This window comes from Prosopis cineraria, unplaced genomic scaffold (genome assembly GCF_029017545.1).
Source record: "Prosopis cineraria cultivar Desert tree isolate PC_DT_omini unplaced genomic scaffold, ASM2901754v1 PC7, whole genome shotgun sequence".
In the NCBI taxonomy this organism is placed as follows: domain Eukaryota; kingdom Viridiplantae; phylum Streptophyta; class Magnoliopsida; order Fabales; family Fabaceae; genus Prosopis; species Prosopis cineraria.
The window spans coordinates 37,297,005-37,314,251 of NW_026555338.1; the positions used below are offsets into that span (position 1 = coordinate 37,297,005).

Sequence of the window (17,247 nt, forward strand, 5' to 3'; positions counted from 1 at the left end):
GTCCGTATGTTTTCCGTTCAGTTATTGTGGCTGGCGAAAGATTAATCTTAAATCAGGCCCTTTGTCCTTAACCACAAAGGACTCGGCTGACTAAGCCAAGTTCTGTCCACGGATAATTGGATATGTTTGGGGAGAATATTGTGATTGGCTGATTGGCTTCAGGAGGAGGTGTATCTTGAAATGGCATGGGCACATATACAGGTTTCAAATGGCACCACGTTGCTGCCAGATCCTGCACCAATTCAAACAATGCTGCCACGTGTTGATATAGCATCTAATATAATATGGGTCCTATCCAATATTTGCTTTCACTGTATTTGCCATTGGAAAAGCCAACCAAACCCAAACCAGTGAAGTAGATTTTAGGTAGCCATACTCCACCGAAGTAAGAACTACCACTCGAGAGATGAAAACGAGAGATCCACATTAATTATTAATCCGCCATAGTATACCAAACCCAATAGATAAGGTTAGGTTCTGCTTAATTTGGAGCCAAACTCTGTTGATCAACAGAAGGCTTAGTAATTCCTTCGGTGGCATCGAAATTTGTTCAACTCATTTACCCAAATAGAAATGCTGGCCAGTGCCTACTTTGGTGGGTCATGATTTCATAATAACTCATGCAGAGGCTTGTAGTTATGAACAGGACAAGAAGCCACATAGCAAACCAACTCATGCATCTGAGGCACTTGTCCCTATCAACAAAGAGTGACCATTTTAGCACTACACTCTCAAGCAAAAAGGATAACAACTACATGCTCTGTGTTTATTTGCTCCTGTGGTGTCCCTTCACTAGAGGCTATAATTCGTGTAACAGCCCCTCCAGCTGCTAGGTTTGAAAATTACGCCAAGGCCTCTAATCTAATCTACTTGGTCATATTTCTGGTAGAGTAATCGCTCAAGATCTCACCCAAACCTTCCTCTTCGTTTTCCTCAAAAGGGCTCTCTTCCATCTCGGCATCCCACATGCCCTTGTCTCTTTCCTCATTACTAGTTTGGTCTCTGCGGCCACTTGGACCCGACAAAGCTTCTTTTTAAGTACCCCACCCTGCCTCTTGGTTTTGCCTTCATTTGCATAAATTGGTGAATTAAGTGCCATCTACTACCGAGTTAATTTTTAAGTTGCGGGGTCCGAGCCTCTCTCATCTGCCAATATTTTTTCCTTAATCAATTTAACTCCTCTGTTGGTAGATGTTGTAATTTAACAGGGCAATCGATATGGACTAGACTAACAGAATCCTTTGTATGTCTCTGTCAAGCAGATGAAGTGATTATATCCAGTACCAAGAAAAGTTGGGTTTTTTTTTTTTTCCAAAATAAAAATAGAAGCACCACCAAACTTCGGTATTTTATAGCCTGTTCACCTTTCGACGTCACGTCTGGTTAGTGAATCACAAAATAATCATATATAAGTATCCTATGAAATCAGGTCAATAATTCGGTTCCATTGATGTCAATTTAATAACAATGGATCTAAACGGAGGGGGGATTACTGGGGAGGATAAACTCTTGCGATCAAGAGAGAACGTTTTCAAATGCTTAGAGAAAAAAAAATGTAAATTATATAAAAGTAAAGGGGAAAAAGTGAGGGTGAAGGTCTGGGAGTGAAGTCTATATAAATAGAGAAAACATTTGGAAGAGAGTAATGTAAGACAATAATAATGAGGGAATAGTGGGGGGAAGTTGCTTGTTGAGAGGATAATAATAAAAGAGAGGTAAGGTAAGGTAAGCATATAGATTTGTAAAAGAAGAGAATAATGGGTAGGGGGTTGGATGACCCCCAACTACATGTGCTCGTGTATTGTCAACCACCTCTCTCTATTTTCTCATGCCTTGGGACACCTCACGCAATGTCTGTGCCCACATGCTTTGCTTACCAGCGTTCACCATAACCTCCCCCCATTTAGATTTGGATACCCCTAAACTAATTAATCGCCATAATCTCTCTCCACCTAATTTAATCAACGTCTCATCTCCTCCCTCAAAACGCAAATATAAGGTCTGTGTTGCAAGTCGAGCGAGCGAGCTGAGTGTGAGAGTGGACCCTACTGCGTATTAATCTGAACCCAAATAAAATTGTCTGTGGCCTCAGACTCGACTCAGCAGTATCAAATTTGTATGGCTCCTGCTCCTCCCAGACAATCCCAAGGCTCTCTCCCGGGGATAATACCACGCACGTCATCTTCTCAACTCGGAAAGTAAGATTGATCAGTTCAGCAGTGTCACTGGGACTGTCCTGAGAGGTGGAGAGAGACATATGGCATGCGGTGGCATTTAATCCATGATCCTTTATTCCGTGCATTAAATGGAATAGTGTGAGCGTGGGAGTGTGGGTGATCCCAGAAAGAGACGCTCCGAGTGTGAGAGATATCTTTTAGCTTTTTATTATAATTAGTACAATTACAATGAATAGCACCCAAAAGGAACCTAATCCACCTCTTTTGGTTGTGGTGTTGCTTCTGCCAAACCCTAGCTAGCACCTCTCTCTCTCTCTCTCTCTCTCTCTCGTGTAAGAACCAACAACGCTACAACTCCATCCATGCACGCCCCAAAATATATATTAAATAAAAACTGACGAAAAGAAAAGATGCCCCATCGCTCCTTCACTTTCCGTGAATGAAAGGCAACCATCAACACTAGCCACTTGCTCACTCAAAGTATTCCCATTCGTGTATATGTTCCGCCACTACCGTACTGCTCGTTTGTCAAAATGGCGATTATTATTATTAATTAATTAATTATAATCATAAACCAAAGAATCCATAGTTACGGGTATTTGTAAATTATAAATAACGCTAATAATTCACATTCATCCATCATTAACCTCCCTGATAAACAATAATTAATTATAACTTGTTTTTCTCTTCCCCCTGGCCTAATAATGGCAGTCCACCAGAGACGGAGCGGACAGCACCAGTGGTTTTTCTTTCGCTCTGCACTCGAACTTGGAATCCCGCTGATCCTCTTCCGGCGCCGGCAGGTTTAGATCCAACGCCAGCACTCTTGGCTTCACTTCAGCTGCAGCGATGTCATGACTCCCCTGGGGCGCGCCAGCGGTCATGGATGCCCTGTGCCTCCTCATGTGGCCCCCCAGTGCCTGCCCAGACGTGAATTCGGACCCGCATATGGAGCACTCGTGAATCTTCGCCTTGTTGATCGATGCGACTCCGTTCATGCTGCTGCCTAGTTGAAGAGAAATCTGGGGGCTGCTTTTTATCCGACCCTCTTCAATCCCATAACTGTTGATAAGTTGCGGCGGTATTGGCGGCGGCGGCGGCTGTTTCTTCTCCTCTAACGTCAGCTTAGGCTTTTTGTGGCTTGCCCTGTGCCCGCCCAGCGCTTGAAACGAAGGAAAGCTGCGGTTACACGTTTTGCACTCGTACACGAACAAACCGACTTGAGCGGCACCGGCAGTGACGGTGGGCGTCTCGACGAATCTCCGGCTGCCTCCCGGATGGGTTCTGGCGACTTGAGATTGAGGTCGGTGCTTGAGATGATGAGAATCCCCGCTCTGGGCCAAGAGAATTAAGCAGTTAGCCATGTCTTCCTCTTCCTCGGTGCTCTCATCATAATTATGAGTGGTCGTGGTGGACGAGATGGAGCCGTAATCTCCTCCGGCGCTGATGTGTTCGCCAGAGACGCTTGATGAGCTAGAGGCCATGGCCGCGACAACAGCACAGGGCGAGGAGGGCCTGTGCCTCTTGGTACGCTTGCCCTTGGCGATGTGCGTACGGAGGCATGGCTTTTAGACGGCCCCGCGAGCTCCAATTCCTCCGCACCTTCCATGTTAGCAAGCTCGCGCGGAGACGAAAGAGACTTATATATGTGTATGTAAGTGTTTGTGCGCCCAGGGAGGGGGAGAGAGAGAGAAGTGAGAAGAAAAGGTGTAGAGTGAAGAGTTATATATATATATATATATATATGGGAGAGGGGTCCAAGAAGAAGCCGTCCCCTCCTCTTCGTTATATATAACAGCTAACTCTCAATGAGCCTGGCACCCCAAAAATCTTCCTTGCGTTTCCAACCTTCGAAGTGTTACTCACAAGGAAACTTCTCACGCGCTTTCAGTTTCACGTCACTCCCACGCTCCCATCTTCGCCACACTTTTCCCTCTCTTCCTACCTATTATTATCTCTCTCTCTCTCTCTCTCTCTCTCTCTCTCTCTCTCACAGTTGGGTTGGGTGTTACTTACTTCTCTCTCTCTCTATATCCCTCAGCTTAATTAATTCACTCACAACTAAACATGCTTTTTGTTATTGAATTTGTTATTTATGAATTAAATTTAGGTTTCAAGAGTAGAGGTGCATGCGAGTGAGCAGAGATTAGCGTCGTCTTATCAATCAGACGGTATCCAAAAAGAAAAAAGAAAAGAAAAGAAAAGAAAGTTAGGTTAGGATTAGAGATGGAAATTAGTGGCAGATCTGTGGTAACTGCTAAAGAGGAAAAGTGTAGGGAAAGTTTTAAAACTAGGAGTTCAAGTAAGGTTGGTGTTAACGTTCTGATAAGTCGGTTTCACTCTTTTCCCTTTTTTATTAAAAAAAAAGAGAAAATAAAAATTATTACACTTAGTAGAGTAATAAAGCCAAGTACCAGCTGATGGGGAGACGTGGATAAAAATTTACATAAGCCAGTGAAGCAAAAGTGCACGTTAAAAGCATGTCAACCCCCTTATTCAGTCCATTTCCGTTTATTAAAGAAATGTGCTAATCCCGTTTGAATTATCAGATAAGATCGATTTGGGGTGCCTTTCAAGCAAACCCCTTTAATCTTTAGGGGAGGAAAATTAAACTTTAATAGTTTTATTTGTTTTTATTTACGTCAATGGATTTGGGGGGGGGGGGGAGTGTGTGTACACTGTAAGCGCTCTCGTAATAGCGTATGAGGCAGTGAGTGAGGAGTCCAATGAGAAAAGAAAGGGACAAATGTGGAATGTCAAGTATAGGATTCAGTTAAGGAGAGTATGTGTAGATTGCAAGTATGTGACATAAGCACTTTAATTACCACGCTTCTGATACCGGAGGGCTGCTATACATATATATATACACATACACACACACACACTCATCATCTGCCTGCAGCTCATCTGTCATGATAATTAATTATGGCTAAACCATGCTAATCATTTCATGTCTCTCAATACTGGAACTTTTGAAAATTAATTTACAACTAATCATCATCATCGCCTTGTTTAGCTTCTAAACAGGTTTTTCTTTTGTTATTTTGTTAATTTCATTCCCTGGTTTTCTTCTCATTATAATTAGGTGCCAGAATGCGCCTTTCCTCCCCTGCTCGCGAGGCTTAATTGCGATATAATTTACCAATCATCAAAGGTTATAATCCCTGTAAATAAATCCGATTATCATGTATACCCAAATCATAATTAGGTTTTCACTAATTAAAAACTGAAAAAAGAAGACCAACCGACCACGTGATGTTATATATATAGATCTAATAGAACGCTTTACCTCTAATTTCAGATCATTAGACATGTTTTGATGCGGGTGAAGCTGTTACATGTGTGTTGTTTTGACATTATTAGCGGGGTTTGTATAGGTACGTAAGAGTCAAAAGACATTTATGGTGCGTTAAGATTAATGAGGATTTGAATTTAAATCTGAATATACAAAAAAATTATAAATTTAAATTAAAATTATGTTTTATTATAATTCCTTTTTAATTTTAAATTCTCTATATATCTTAATCATTTGAAATTTCAATTACTTTAAATCTTTATTGTTTTTTGTATTTTTATTATTGATGTTTTTATGACTTTTGTATATATATATATTTTTCATTTTTGTTATTGTCTCTCATCAATTGAAAAATAGAGATAAACTCATCACTTTTTATTTTTCATTTTTGTTTCAAATTTCAACACATCATTTATATTTTTTTATTTTAAATGTGAGATTTAAGATATGATATTTTAACACTAAAAACGAAATTTAAATCCGCCAATTTAAATACTACCAAATATTCATCTATTCCAATGCGCGCATATGTATGTACCAAAGTATGATTTAATCAATTAATAAATAATTAGAGTCTTAAAATAATCCTCCCCTAGCCAGGCCAAGACATGGTCCGCTGGGAATACTCGTTCGTTAATATATTTTGAAGCAAGGAAAAAAGACAGCACCGATGGCAATGAACAATCTTTTCATTTCTAGATGCCTAGGATTCTATAGTTTTATTTAAACTTGAAAATTTTTCAAATGGCTCCATTATTTAGATTGCATAATATTGTGGGGAATGGTTTATATATTAATTGAGTCGACTGTAATTAACAGGTTCATGAACCTTAGCCTGCTTACAGTTACGGATTACCGACCAAATTTGATGGTGCCAAAGACTCGTGGCATCCCTAATTGGTCGGTCCAAATTAATTAATTTCTATTACTCTTCAGATCTATTTATATTTGCATTTTTGAGTATCTAATCTTTATACAGTATGCTATCAAATAGGTGTGGCTATCACAATCATCTAAACGGGTTCTGTATATTCTGGCTCACCTACTTGGACCTCTGAAATTGGTTATTACTGAATTAGAAAAACAAGATCCGACAGATGGGAAAATTAATGTATAATATAATTGATAAATTGAGAAGGAACTTGGAAGCCAACAAGTTGTCATTCAAACTTGCTCTGGGTCACGTTTTAGTTTTAGAATCTTTGTATATATCAATCTGTGTACGCTAACCTTATATTCCTTCCGTTGCTAGCTACATGTAGCGCATGCTAACGAACCAAACAAAGTGAGTCACGAAATCAATGGCTGAACATCATCCTTATCTGATATGGCCCAAGTTTGGCTCTCTTGGCGCTCATAATAACCATTAACAAAGTTTGATTTAGCAAAAGAAGCCAGTCCTTTATCATGCAGTAAACTAAGGTTTGAATACTCATCCAGAGAATAAAAATATGCACATTTAGTGCTTGATCGTGTCTGAAATAATTGATAAATGCTTGCAGAAAAAATATACAACCAGAAAAATTGTGATTAATGGTGGCAATTAGATTGTTTGAGGAAAGTGATTGATGACGATGAGAGTAATTAGGACTTGGTAATTTATAATAATGAAATGGTATGTGTGGTAGCAGCCATATAATTAAGGTTGTGCCATACCTAAGCCGACAGTATGTTTTTTTAATCTCTTCATGTGTTGTATCCATCTGTCACCATGCGGAGAAACAAAATTAAACATGAACGGGCCTTACCGCTTCTGGGTCAATCGATGCATGCACATATAGCTCATGAATATAATAAAAACATGAGCAAATTAGGGGGAAAAACAAAGTGACACTGAAGGAAATTTGGTCCCAATGCATTGGCTAATGGAAATTAAATTGGAGGATACATGTGGGAGTGATCAATAATTGAGGCAACATTTTAATTGTGAGACAAGTAAGAGGAAAGGTTCATTGAACAGTGATTTTTTTTTTTTTCAGAATGAAAAGTAGAAGAGATGGGTATGAAGATTCTTAGCGTAGCAAATAATAAAATGTGATGAACATACAAGTTGTGTTGTGTGAGGCACGTAATGTTGATGAGGATCCGATTTGCCCTCCCATATCCTGCTAGCTAGCTCTCTGGCTCCAATTCACTGGTATATAACTGCTTTCTCTCTTTTTCTTCATTTATTTTATCATCTTTAATTTAAAGGCCAAGAAACATGACATATTATTTTTATATATTATGATCAGTGGAGTGTGTATATATATATATAATAATAAACGTGACTATGCAGCCCTTTTGCAGCAAAAGCGCTCACACGCAGCAATTTTTAATTAATAACTCAACTCAACTTCTTGCTCATAGACGTCACTTCCAATGAAATACTTTATGTTTCTTTTTCCCTCCTTTTGCTCACATTTATTCTTTTTAATAATTTGTAAAAAGTTCAGCACATTGTCACCGCAGCGAAACATTAGAATTCAATTCCATGCTTTGGCATGGAAAAAGTTGAGTCAGCAACCATCTCACCGATTCAGTTACTAAAGTTTTTTTTTTTTTTCAAAATCCATTATGTATCTATACATCTTGCAGTTATAGAATTAATTTCTTATAAAATGTGAGTACTTTATCTTCTCTTAAGCGATACTTTTGAGTTATTAAAGTTTTATTACTGCTACTATTATTAATTTAGTTATAATATCCTATAAATAATTTAGTTGAGTCAATGACCTTATTTTCACTAAGACCAATTGAGTTAAATATAATAAACAGTAAAATGATGTGTTTTATGAAATATTGAATTCAATTAATAACAGTATATAAAATTTTAAGTGCTGAAGTAATGATTCATATCTCTTAAAAAATCAGCATGGTGTTGATTATTGAACAAAAATAATGCAATACAAAAGTTAACAAAGCGCGGGACTTTTACGGGGTTAAAAAAAAAAAAAACAGAGAGAGATCTGAGGAGTGAGAACCATCAACCGGTATTACAAGAAAAATGAGGATCTAAGGGTCAAAACTTTATCTCACATCTGATGTGATATCATGGTATTCTTCCCAGCACAGGTAAGTATTTAGACGATAAGGACGCAACTGTCAAGGAGCACTTTTTTCTCGGAATAGCAGGTACAGATTTATCATGATCATGCATGGTGCAGGGACTTTATAAACTTTCACAAATGGTATTTTTTTATATATTTAATTAAAACGAGTCTAAAATAATGATAAATGTGGTATATTTTTCAATTTAATATATATGTATGACTGGATAATTTCTTGCATATGAAAAATGAAATGAATAAACCCAGCCGGATTTTTTGTGAAAAAAAATCAAATTGAAAAAACATAATTTTATATTCTTACATTTTGTTTGAGTTTTGTTACAGGTCCTTACACTTTTTTTAAATATTTTAAGTCTTTAATTTTTATTTTTTAATATTTTAAATCCCTTCATAAAAGGTATTATAAGGATCTAGAATGTTAAAAATAAAAGTATGAGTATCTAAAATATAAAAAAAAAGTACATGAATCTATAACAAAACTCTAACAAAATACAAGTACCTAAGATTATTTTTTTTTTCAATCAAATTTCTCGGTGAATTGAGTTATATGGTTGTAAATCAATTTGATGAAGTAATAATATAAAGGAGTGAATAATATACTCCTTCCATTAAAAAAACTGTAATATATAATATAAAAAATTAGTTAACTATATTAATTACGTCTAAACATAAAAGAGTTAGATTAAAATATATTTTATTTAATCTCACTCTTTTTTATGACCGTAAATGGTGAAATTATGAGAGATAATTTAAAAAATTTATAATAAAAAATGACAGTTTTTTTAATAAATAAAAACAAAGGGAGTATGAGGTAATTAATGGGGTGTGGAGCTGATGTTCTTGGATCAAAGGGAAATGCATGAAGCCAGAAGCATATATAAGTGGCAAGATAGTGAAATAGCAAGTGGACTTAACACCCCAACTTCACTCCATAACATGTGAGCCACTCATCACCACAAAACAAGTTGGTTTCATCTCTAACTTGTTGCTACTATCCATACCTTTCAAGCTAGAAATTTGTTTTCCTGGGCTCTTGGTCATCCAACTGTCTCTTCCTAACCATAACTTTCACGTTATCCATATCTCACAACCACACTGTTGTCTCGTGAAAGATGCCTTGAGTAACATGAGGCTTTTCAAGCTGCTATCTATATAATACTTTAATTAAAAGCTCGGTCTTGCTTTCAATTATTAGAGGGAGACTTTGGAGTTAAATGCGAAGGTCAAACACTTGAAACAATGTAATTATATATGAAATGATTTGAGAAGATAATAATATATATGGTAAAGCGTGTGGGAATTATGCTCGTCAGGCACTAGTGCAACAGTTGAAATGAGGTTGGATTGCTTGATCAGTGCAATGTCAGGTTGAATAAGGCCACCATATGTATAGAAAATTAGTAAACCTAATCCTCACTCCACCTCTCTCGATCGTATACATCTATATTACACGCGCTCAGGGATTTTATATTGGGGTTCAAGACAAAGTGGTTCGTTGCAGCTAAGCACCACCTCCTCGCTATTTACACTATCACCGAGGTATGTTAGTGTGCTGCAACATTTGACTTTCACAACATTTGAAATTCGTCTCCTAATCAATTGGGACTTGTGTGTATATAAATATTATCTCTAACCTATATTTATATTTATACACAGGTGACATAAAATATGGTGTGATCACTTGATCTCCTCTGATGCAAACGAAGTGAAGAAAAATATTACTCTGGTATTTTCAGAGAGTTTGGACGAGGGCATCTCTTCCCCCATATTTAATTACGCTATTGCTTTGGTTTCCTATCTTGTTAAAACACTACCTGTGATCACTACTTTGTTTTTTTGGTTCGCGAGTCGTGTTAAAGATTGAATCATCACTTCTGACTTTGTCTTGTAAATTTTTGGCTTTGCCTAGACATATCCATGGGATCGATGAACAAAAATGTTTAAATTAAATTTGACATGCTGTCGAACGTGGATACACGCATATTGCTAAGGAGGAATTTCAATTGGGATTTTGCCCCCCTTTTATTTTCTTTGCTATTGTTGTTGTTATTAGAGAAATCATACTTTTTAATATTTGCACTTTGTTCATATTTTGTTATAAGTTCTTATGTTTTTTTCAGTATTTTGAGTCTCTATACTTTCATTTTTTAGTGTTTTAAGTTTCAAAATGATCAAAATAAACAAAGTATAAAGACTTTATATGAATGTAAAACTAGAAAAATAAAAGTGTTAGGATTGAAAATACTAAAAAAAAATGCAGCAACTTATAGCAAAATGTAAGAATCAAAATGTATGTTTTCTATTATTATTATTATTTGTTGGGACTCGGCCATTTTATCGGTATAACTGATCGTGACGGTCTCGTTTCATCTTTCCTGACAGCGAGTTATGTACATGACGCTACTAAAATTTCAATTGAGGAATATCAATAATATTTCTCCAATTTTCCCTTCTCTTTCGGTTGGATTGAAGATGAACATGTGTGAGTGTGAATTACGCAAGACAAGAGGTAGCCTTGTCAGTGTGTCAAGTAAAAACGCAGCAGAGATGAGACTAGAAAAAAAGACTGTCTTGCACCACCCATTGAGGCAGAGGCAGGCACGAACCCTTCAAGCCAAATTGCCCCATACAAGCTAAGTCAATAATCCAATAAAAGCTGCAACAAAGAGCAGAAATTTGAATATCGATCACTGAATATATTCTCTCTCTTTCTTAAAAGCCACAATCTCTCGATCATACACACAAAAAGAAAAAGGCAAAGCCACTAATGAATAAAATACATAAAGACATGAACAGAGGTGAGATTTTGATACTGAGTAGTAATTAATAGTAAATAGTGGCAGTAATAGGGGGAAATGGTGTGGTGCTAGTTATAGTGATGACAACTTTTGTTGGTATGGTTACGTCGGAGAGCCACTCAAAATTGAGTGGAATTGGCACATAGAAGAATGAAAGCAACAGAAAATAAACTGAAGAGTGAAGACAAAGGAGGTCACGGGTAAGCTAAAAGGCAGGGTCTGAGTGAGCATCACTAATTATTGGCCACTCTCTGCCTCACACCTAGAAAATGAGCTTCACCATTTTTCCCTCCCCCTACTTTCATTTCTCACGCTTACCTCGTGATTAATTAAATCCCCTTCTTCCTTTTCCCATCTTCCAAACCACTTTCCCGTCCTCGAATGTCCCTTGTTATTTTTATTTCTTTTCCGGCTCTTCATTTGTTGTAATGCCTCACAATCAGATTTTGTTCCGCTCTGTGCGGTATAGATTTTGATCCCCCCGGGAGATCCTCATTTTACGGTTAAAAGGAGCCGTGCATGGATTACTGTCAAGTTGCCCTCCTTTTGAGTTCAACTGCTAACTAGAAAAGGACGTGGGTGCCGAAACCAGTGGTGAATCATATGCATCACAACGGACAATGCAGAAATGCTTTAAGTACTCTTTCGACGCCGCTTCCTTTCCTGCTGACTTGCCGCCATATGTCCAAAATTGATATTCAATGCTCAGCAAGCAAGCATGAACACGAGAGAGATCAATTTTTTTTCCTTAATTTAATCAAAGTCTTTTTAATATAATTATTTCATCGAATCAAACTCCATCGTCAGGCTCATTGGGAGTAATTCTCCCAACGATATTTTCCTACATTTATACAAACTCAAATCTAAAATATTGTATTTAAATGATTGTAACCCCTTCACTAAAACTAATGCCTCTTAGCTAATTAAATTAAAGTTATTTTAATCATCGCATGCCCCTTTCATTTTGCCGTACCAGTTAAATTTTGTATTTATCAAGTGCCACGATAAATTGACAATAACCATGTGGCAATAAAATGATTTAATATCTTTTGAGGGAAGCAACAAAAAGAGGAGTAGTAAAAGAACGTCTTAACTTAAATTAAGGTTCAAACTTATAAATTTTTTTTTATTTTATATTAGCTATTAAATATAGTTTTATTTGATGTGGGACTTCTTACATCTGTTTAAGTCTATTTACACTTGAATAACTTAATAATCTTCCCCTCAAATGTGAACCCACTAACTCCCCATATTAAAAATGTTCAAACACCAAGTTCCTGCTTTTTAGGGCTTGATGACAAGATTAGTTTTGTTATTCGGCAAGTCCAAATGAAAGCCATTGTTACTCAAAATGGGTTGAAATACTTAAAAAGGATAAAAAGTTGATAACTATGAACGATGAGCAATTTAAAGAATTGGATGAAAAAGCTTTTTCAGCTATTTAACTATACCTATCCAAGGAGGTTTACTATAAGTAATTAATGAGACAAGTACAGCTTCATTGTGGTTGAAGCTAAAATTTCTCTATATAACGAAAAATTTAGTAAATAAAATCGTCTCCAAGAATGGCTATATATATTCTTATGGTTGAAAGTATTCCCATTCAATCTCATCTTAATGAATTTAATTCTATTATTCTGAATTTAGAAAACATTAATGCCAAAATTGAAGATGAAAATAAAATTCTTTTGTTGGTTGTCTCATACCTTCCTCTTATAAACATTTTAAAAAAATTGTGCTATCTAGAAATTAAGATACCTTAACTTTAGAAAATGTAAAATATAATATATTGTTTAAAGAAAAATTTAATCTTGAAGTTTGTTCTGAGGGCAAAGGTAACGATTTAAAAATGAGAAGAAAATTCTTAAGTTATTCAAGTGTGATTAGACTTAAACAGAGACGAGAAATCCCACATTAAATAAAATTGGCCTTAACAACCAATATAAAATAAAAAGAAAAATCTATAATCTTTATATAGAGATATATATATATTATATATATTCCAAAATCTTAAACCTTAAAGTTATGAGTTGAAATGTGACAACTTTATCCAGGGACTCCAGTCCAAAAAAGCCAGCCCACTAAACTTAATTGCCCATTCATTTACGGAAAGCCAGCCCACTAGTCTTGCATTTACTTTTAACATGTTAAAAAATATTCTCGCGGCGTTCAGGTAACTCCCTGCTTTTAGCAAGAAGCGGCATGAGCTACGAACTAGGAAGCCTTCGTCCCAGCCTAGACATCAGGTGATGTTAAATGTTGATATGATTATCAGGATTTAAACTTTAAATCCATCCAAAGGCAGCCAACAAGGACTGCATGAGAAGTCAATCTTATTACGGAGGACACACAAAAAACATCATAACAATCTGACAATGGACCAATATGTTTCGCGATTCAATTTCACACTCGGCTTCATGAGCACACCATGCCCCATATATAGTCTACAATACATGTGTGGCTAATAAGCAAAACATACCATAAAATGCCCCGACTGCTTCTTGCTCAGTTTTGCATTTAAACTGGAGTCAAACCGACCCGCCTGCAGACAAGCAAGTATACCGCAATATTAATTCATATTTCATATCATATAACCATGACATTTATTATAGCGTCGATGGCCTAAGGAAATGTGAGTGCCCACTGCACTGACAAAGAGAACCGAGTATTCAAGCTTCTCAGGCATTAGACCAAAATTATGTACCATTCAGCTAAGAACAACAAAGCCACAAACGAAGCAAATGACAAGCTTCTATTTGAACGGACGAATTTAAGAATTTGAAAAGGGTTAACAGTATTAATTCATATCTTTCTTACCACATGCCAATCTTCCACCAGCATTTCCAGTGGTCAAACTAAGTTCATGTCCACCTACAGGTAACAAAAGTAAATGTAAACGACTAATCAGAGTGTTTGGTAAACGACTAAAACGAGGGGTACAAGTTCCTCTGTTCCCTCCTTTTTGTATTTGTATGTTTTTAACCATACCCTTTTATTCAAAAACGAAAAAGTGTAAATGACTCTAAAGTGAAAAAATGCTTCAGTTATGATTAACTCATTATAAGTAGTAGTACAGGATTAAGGTGCACATTTGAGCACAAACAATAATACTCCTCACTCCTTCAACATTATTATTATTATTTTTTAAATATTCTCATTCTTCAATTTGCTAGAAAGTGCCATGCATTTGTTTACTTTACTAAAAGCTTGTGATAGCAATGCGAGGATTAATATATTATCATGTTGCATTTTCATTGTCCGTTAATCTACTTTAACGGTAGACGGTAGTGCTGGAGTTGGTAACATAATTTCCTCTACAGCAGAATTTGTAAGCCCAGAGAAAAAAGAGGAGGAGGAAACTAACCTTTCCCAAGATCGTCTTCAAGCTCGTGAACCACAAAGGCAATCTACTTTAAGACGGTAGTGCGGAGCTGGTAACATAAATTTCCTCTACAGCAGAATTTGTAAGCCCAGAGAAAAAAGCGGAGGAGGAAACTAACCTTTCCCAAGCTCGTCTTCAAGCTCGTGAACCACAAAGGCTCTTCCAACAAACTGAATTGGGGGCCATTAAGTGGTATCTGTATGTTTCATGCACAAAATTAGCTACAAACAAGGAGAATTACAGCAGTTCCTAACATTATGATTTGGAACTCAATCACACACTTTTAAGACCAAGGCTGTAGAACCTGTAGAAACACAAGAAGACATATTTAAATAGGAAGAGCACCTGATTATCTGTGATGGTTGCCTCTGCGATTCCTATGATGCAAACGAGACGAAATGGTAAACAAACATAGTAACAATTCAAAATAGAAGAAGAAAAAGAAACAGAATTGTATTTACCATCAGCATTAGCAACTATGTTCCCAGGTCACCCGCATGACGGATTTCATCCTCAGGAGCACCGTGTGTCATATTTTAGGGTTAAAATGTGCTCCTATATATATGCCATTAGAGAAGCAAAAATCATGATCTTATCAGCAAAACAATCAAAGAAAGGAAAACTGCGAGCTTAAGAAAAGAGGTCAAGCTTTACCCGTTGAAATACATCCATTTGTGGTATCCATACTCGTGCTGCAAGAGAAACAAGTGGCACAGTTTAGGAAGTATTCTGAAGAAGGGCCAAATTTGCAAAATCAGAAAAGACTCACTAGACTCACTAGATGAAAACCCTGAGGCCCTGGCGTAAGGCCAGTAACTGGACATTTAACTGTTGTTGGGCCTACACATCACGCAGAGGTATTTAACTTCTGCTCCATTTAGAAGCTTTCAGCTACAGAGGAAGAGATGGTGAAGTATTGAAACAGATTAAATACTAAAATTTAGACGGAACGAAAACTACTCAACATAATCCATGTAGAAATACTTGACTTGGCAGATTTGACGGTCTTCATTTGTAACAGCGAACGAACCAAAGTACAGGAGTACTAGACTCTCGCGTTTGACGATTACAATTGTTCACCAAACCGTAAGTTTCGGAATGAAATGTATGAGCAGGAATTCCCACAAACTCGATATATTACTTAATGCCAATCCTTTCTTAATTTCTTTTTGGCTAAATTTACTTCATTTTGTTTTCCATCGTACCGATTTGTAGAGCATGGTAACGGCCTCTCTATTGTTTATATATTAAAAAGAGGAATCGTCTCGTCAAAATCTCCCAAAAACAACTGAGGAGTTTCCTAGTAGCATTTCAAGTCCTGCGTCTCCACTGATTAAGCAATAAGCCTAAAAAACTATAAACTTCAAAAACACTGCTCTAAAACGATCTAGGATTAGGAAGAGGCCATCGGAAGAGGAGAGAACAGACCATTGTCTTCTTGGGTCAACGTCACGACACCTTCGACGGCGGAATTGCCTTTGAGGACAGCGACGGCTTTCTTGGTGGCGGCGGCGACGACGAGAGGCTTTGAGGGGGCGGCGGCAAGGGATACGGAGTGAGGAGAGGGCTTGAGCTTGAGGGAGACGCCATGGAAGGTAGATTGAAGAGATGCGTTGTGATTTTCGAAAAGAGAAAGTTGAGGTTGGAGTGGCAAAGCCGACAGAACAGTGAGGGCCGCCATGGTAGGCAATGCAGCTTGCATTGAGGAGAGTGGAGACGCTAAGAGATAATGCTCTCGCAGTATCGAGTCTCAATGCTGGCTGTGCTATGAAATTCCGATATGGTCGACCTCTGTCCGCTTTAGGCCCCCCTGTTTGTCGTAATGGGTCAAATTTATAAGGATAACCCCCGACTTTTCCATATTTTATTTAAAAAAAATATATATTTTAACCTTCATACTTTCCTCACATTTTACTACAAATTTTTATATTTTTTTAATATTTTAAATTCTTACACTTTTATTTTTTTTATATTTTAAGTCTTTAAATAAACAAAATATAAGAACCTTTGATAAACATAAAACACCAAAAAATAAAAGTATAAAAACCCAAAATATTAAAAAAATGCGGAGATTTATAGCAAAATAAGAGCAAAGTGCAAAGATTAAAAGATATATTTTTTTCTTTATTTATGTCCAAAATGAGAATGACCAATAGGGTTTAGGCTTTTTTCCCCTTTTCTCACAATTCATTTAGAATTTTAAATATTTTTTATAAAATATAGTTAATATGAAAAGCCAGAAAAAAGAAGAGGAAGAAGAAGAAGACAATAGAAGAAATGGAAGAAAAAACAAAAGAAGAGAATTCTTATTCACTTAGGTTCATATGTTTTGGACATAATCTCTATTTATAACCCTCCAACTATTCAAGTCTTATTTTGATTTTACAAAGATATAAATAAGCATATAATGGTAAATTATGTAACCTTTGAAAGTCATAAGATATTAACAATAACAAACTCCTTCCATGACATTCATTAAAACATTAAAGATAAAGGAATCTAAAGAGTTATGAGTTATAAGTATTTGTAACATGATATTTATAAT

At 36.6% G+C, this 17,247-nt stretch overlaps 1 protein-coding gene and 1 pseudogene across 1 annotated transcript; both read right to left on the reverse strand.

Moving 5' to 3' along the window:
• Positions 1-2,759: 2,759 nt before the first annotated feature.
• On the reverse strand, positions 2,760-3,933 carry LOC129315979 (zinc finger protein ZAT5-like). Its single transcript, XM_054960179.1, has one exon. The coding sequence runs from the start codon at positions 3,659-3,661 to the stop codon at positions 2,876-2,878; it is 786 nt and encodes a 261-aa protein (XP_054816154.1). The 5' UTR covers positions 3,662-3,933; the 3' UTR covers positions 2,760-2,875.
• A 10,004-nt stretch (positions 3,934-13,937) lies between these two features.
• Positions 13,938-16,496, reverse strand: LOC129316308 (superoxide dismutase [Cu-Zn], chloroplastic-like; annotated as a pseudogene).
• Positions 16,497-17,247: the final 751 nt, after the last annotated feature.

What these genes read in the sequence shown, in the direction of transcription:
- LOC129315979 (XM_054960179.1), bottom strand. Translation starts at nt 3,661, where the DNA reads ATGGCCTCTAGCTCATCAAGCGTCTCTGGCGAACACATCAGCGCCGGA.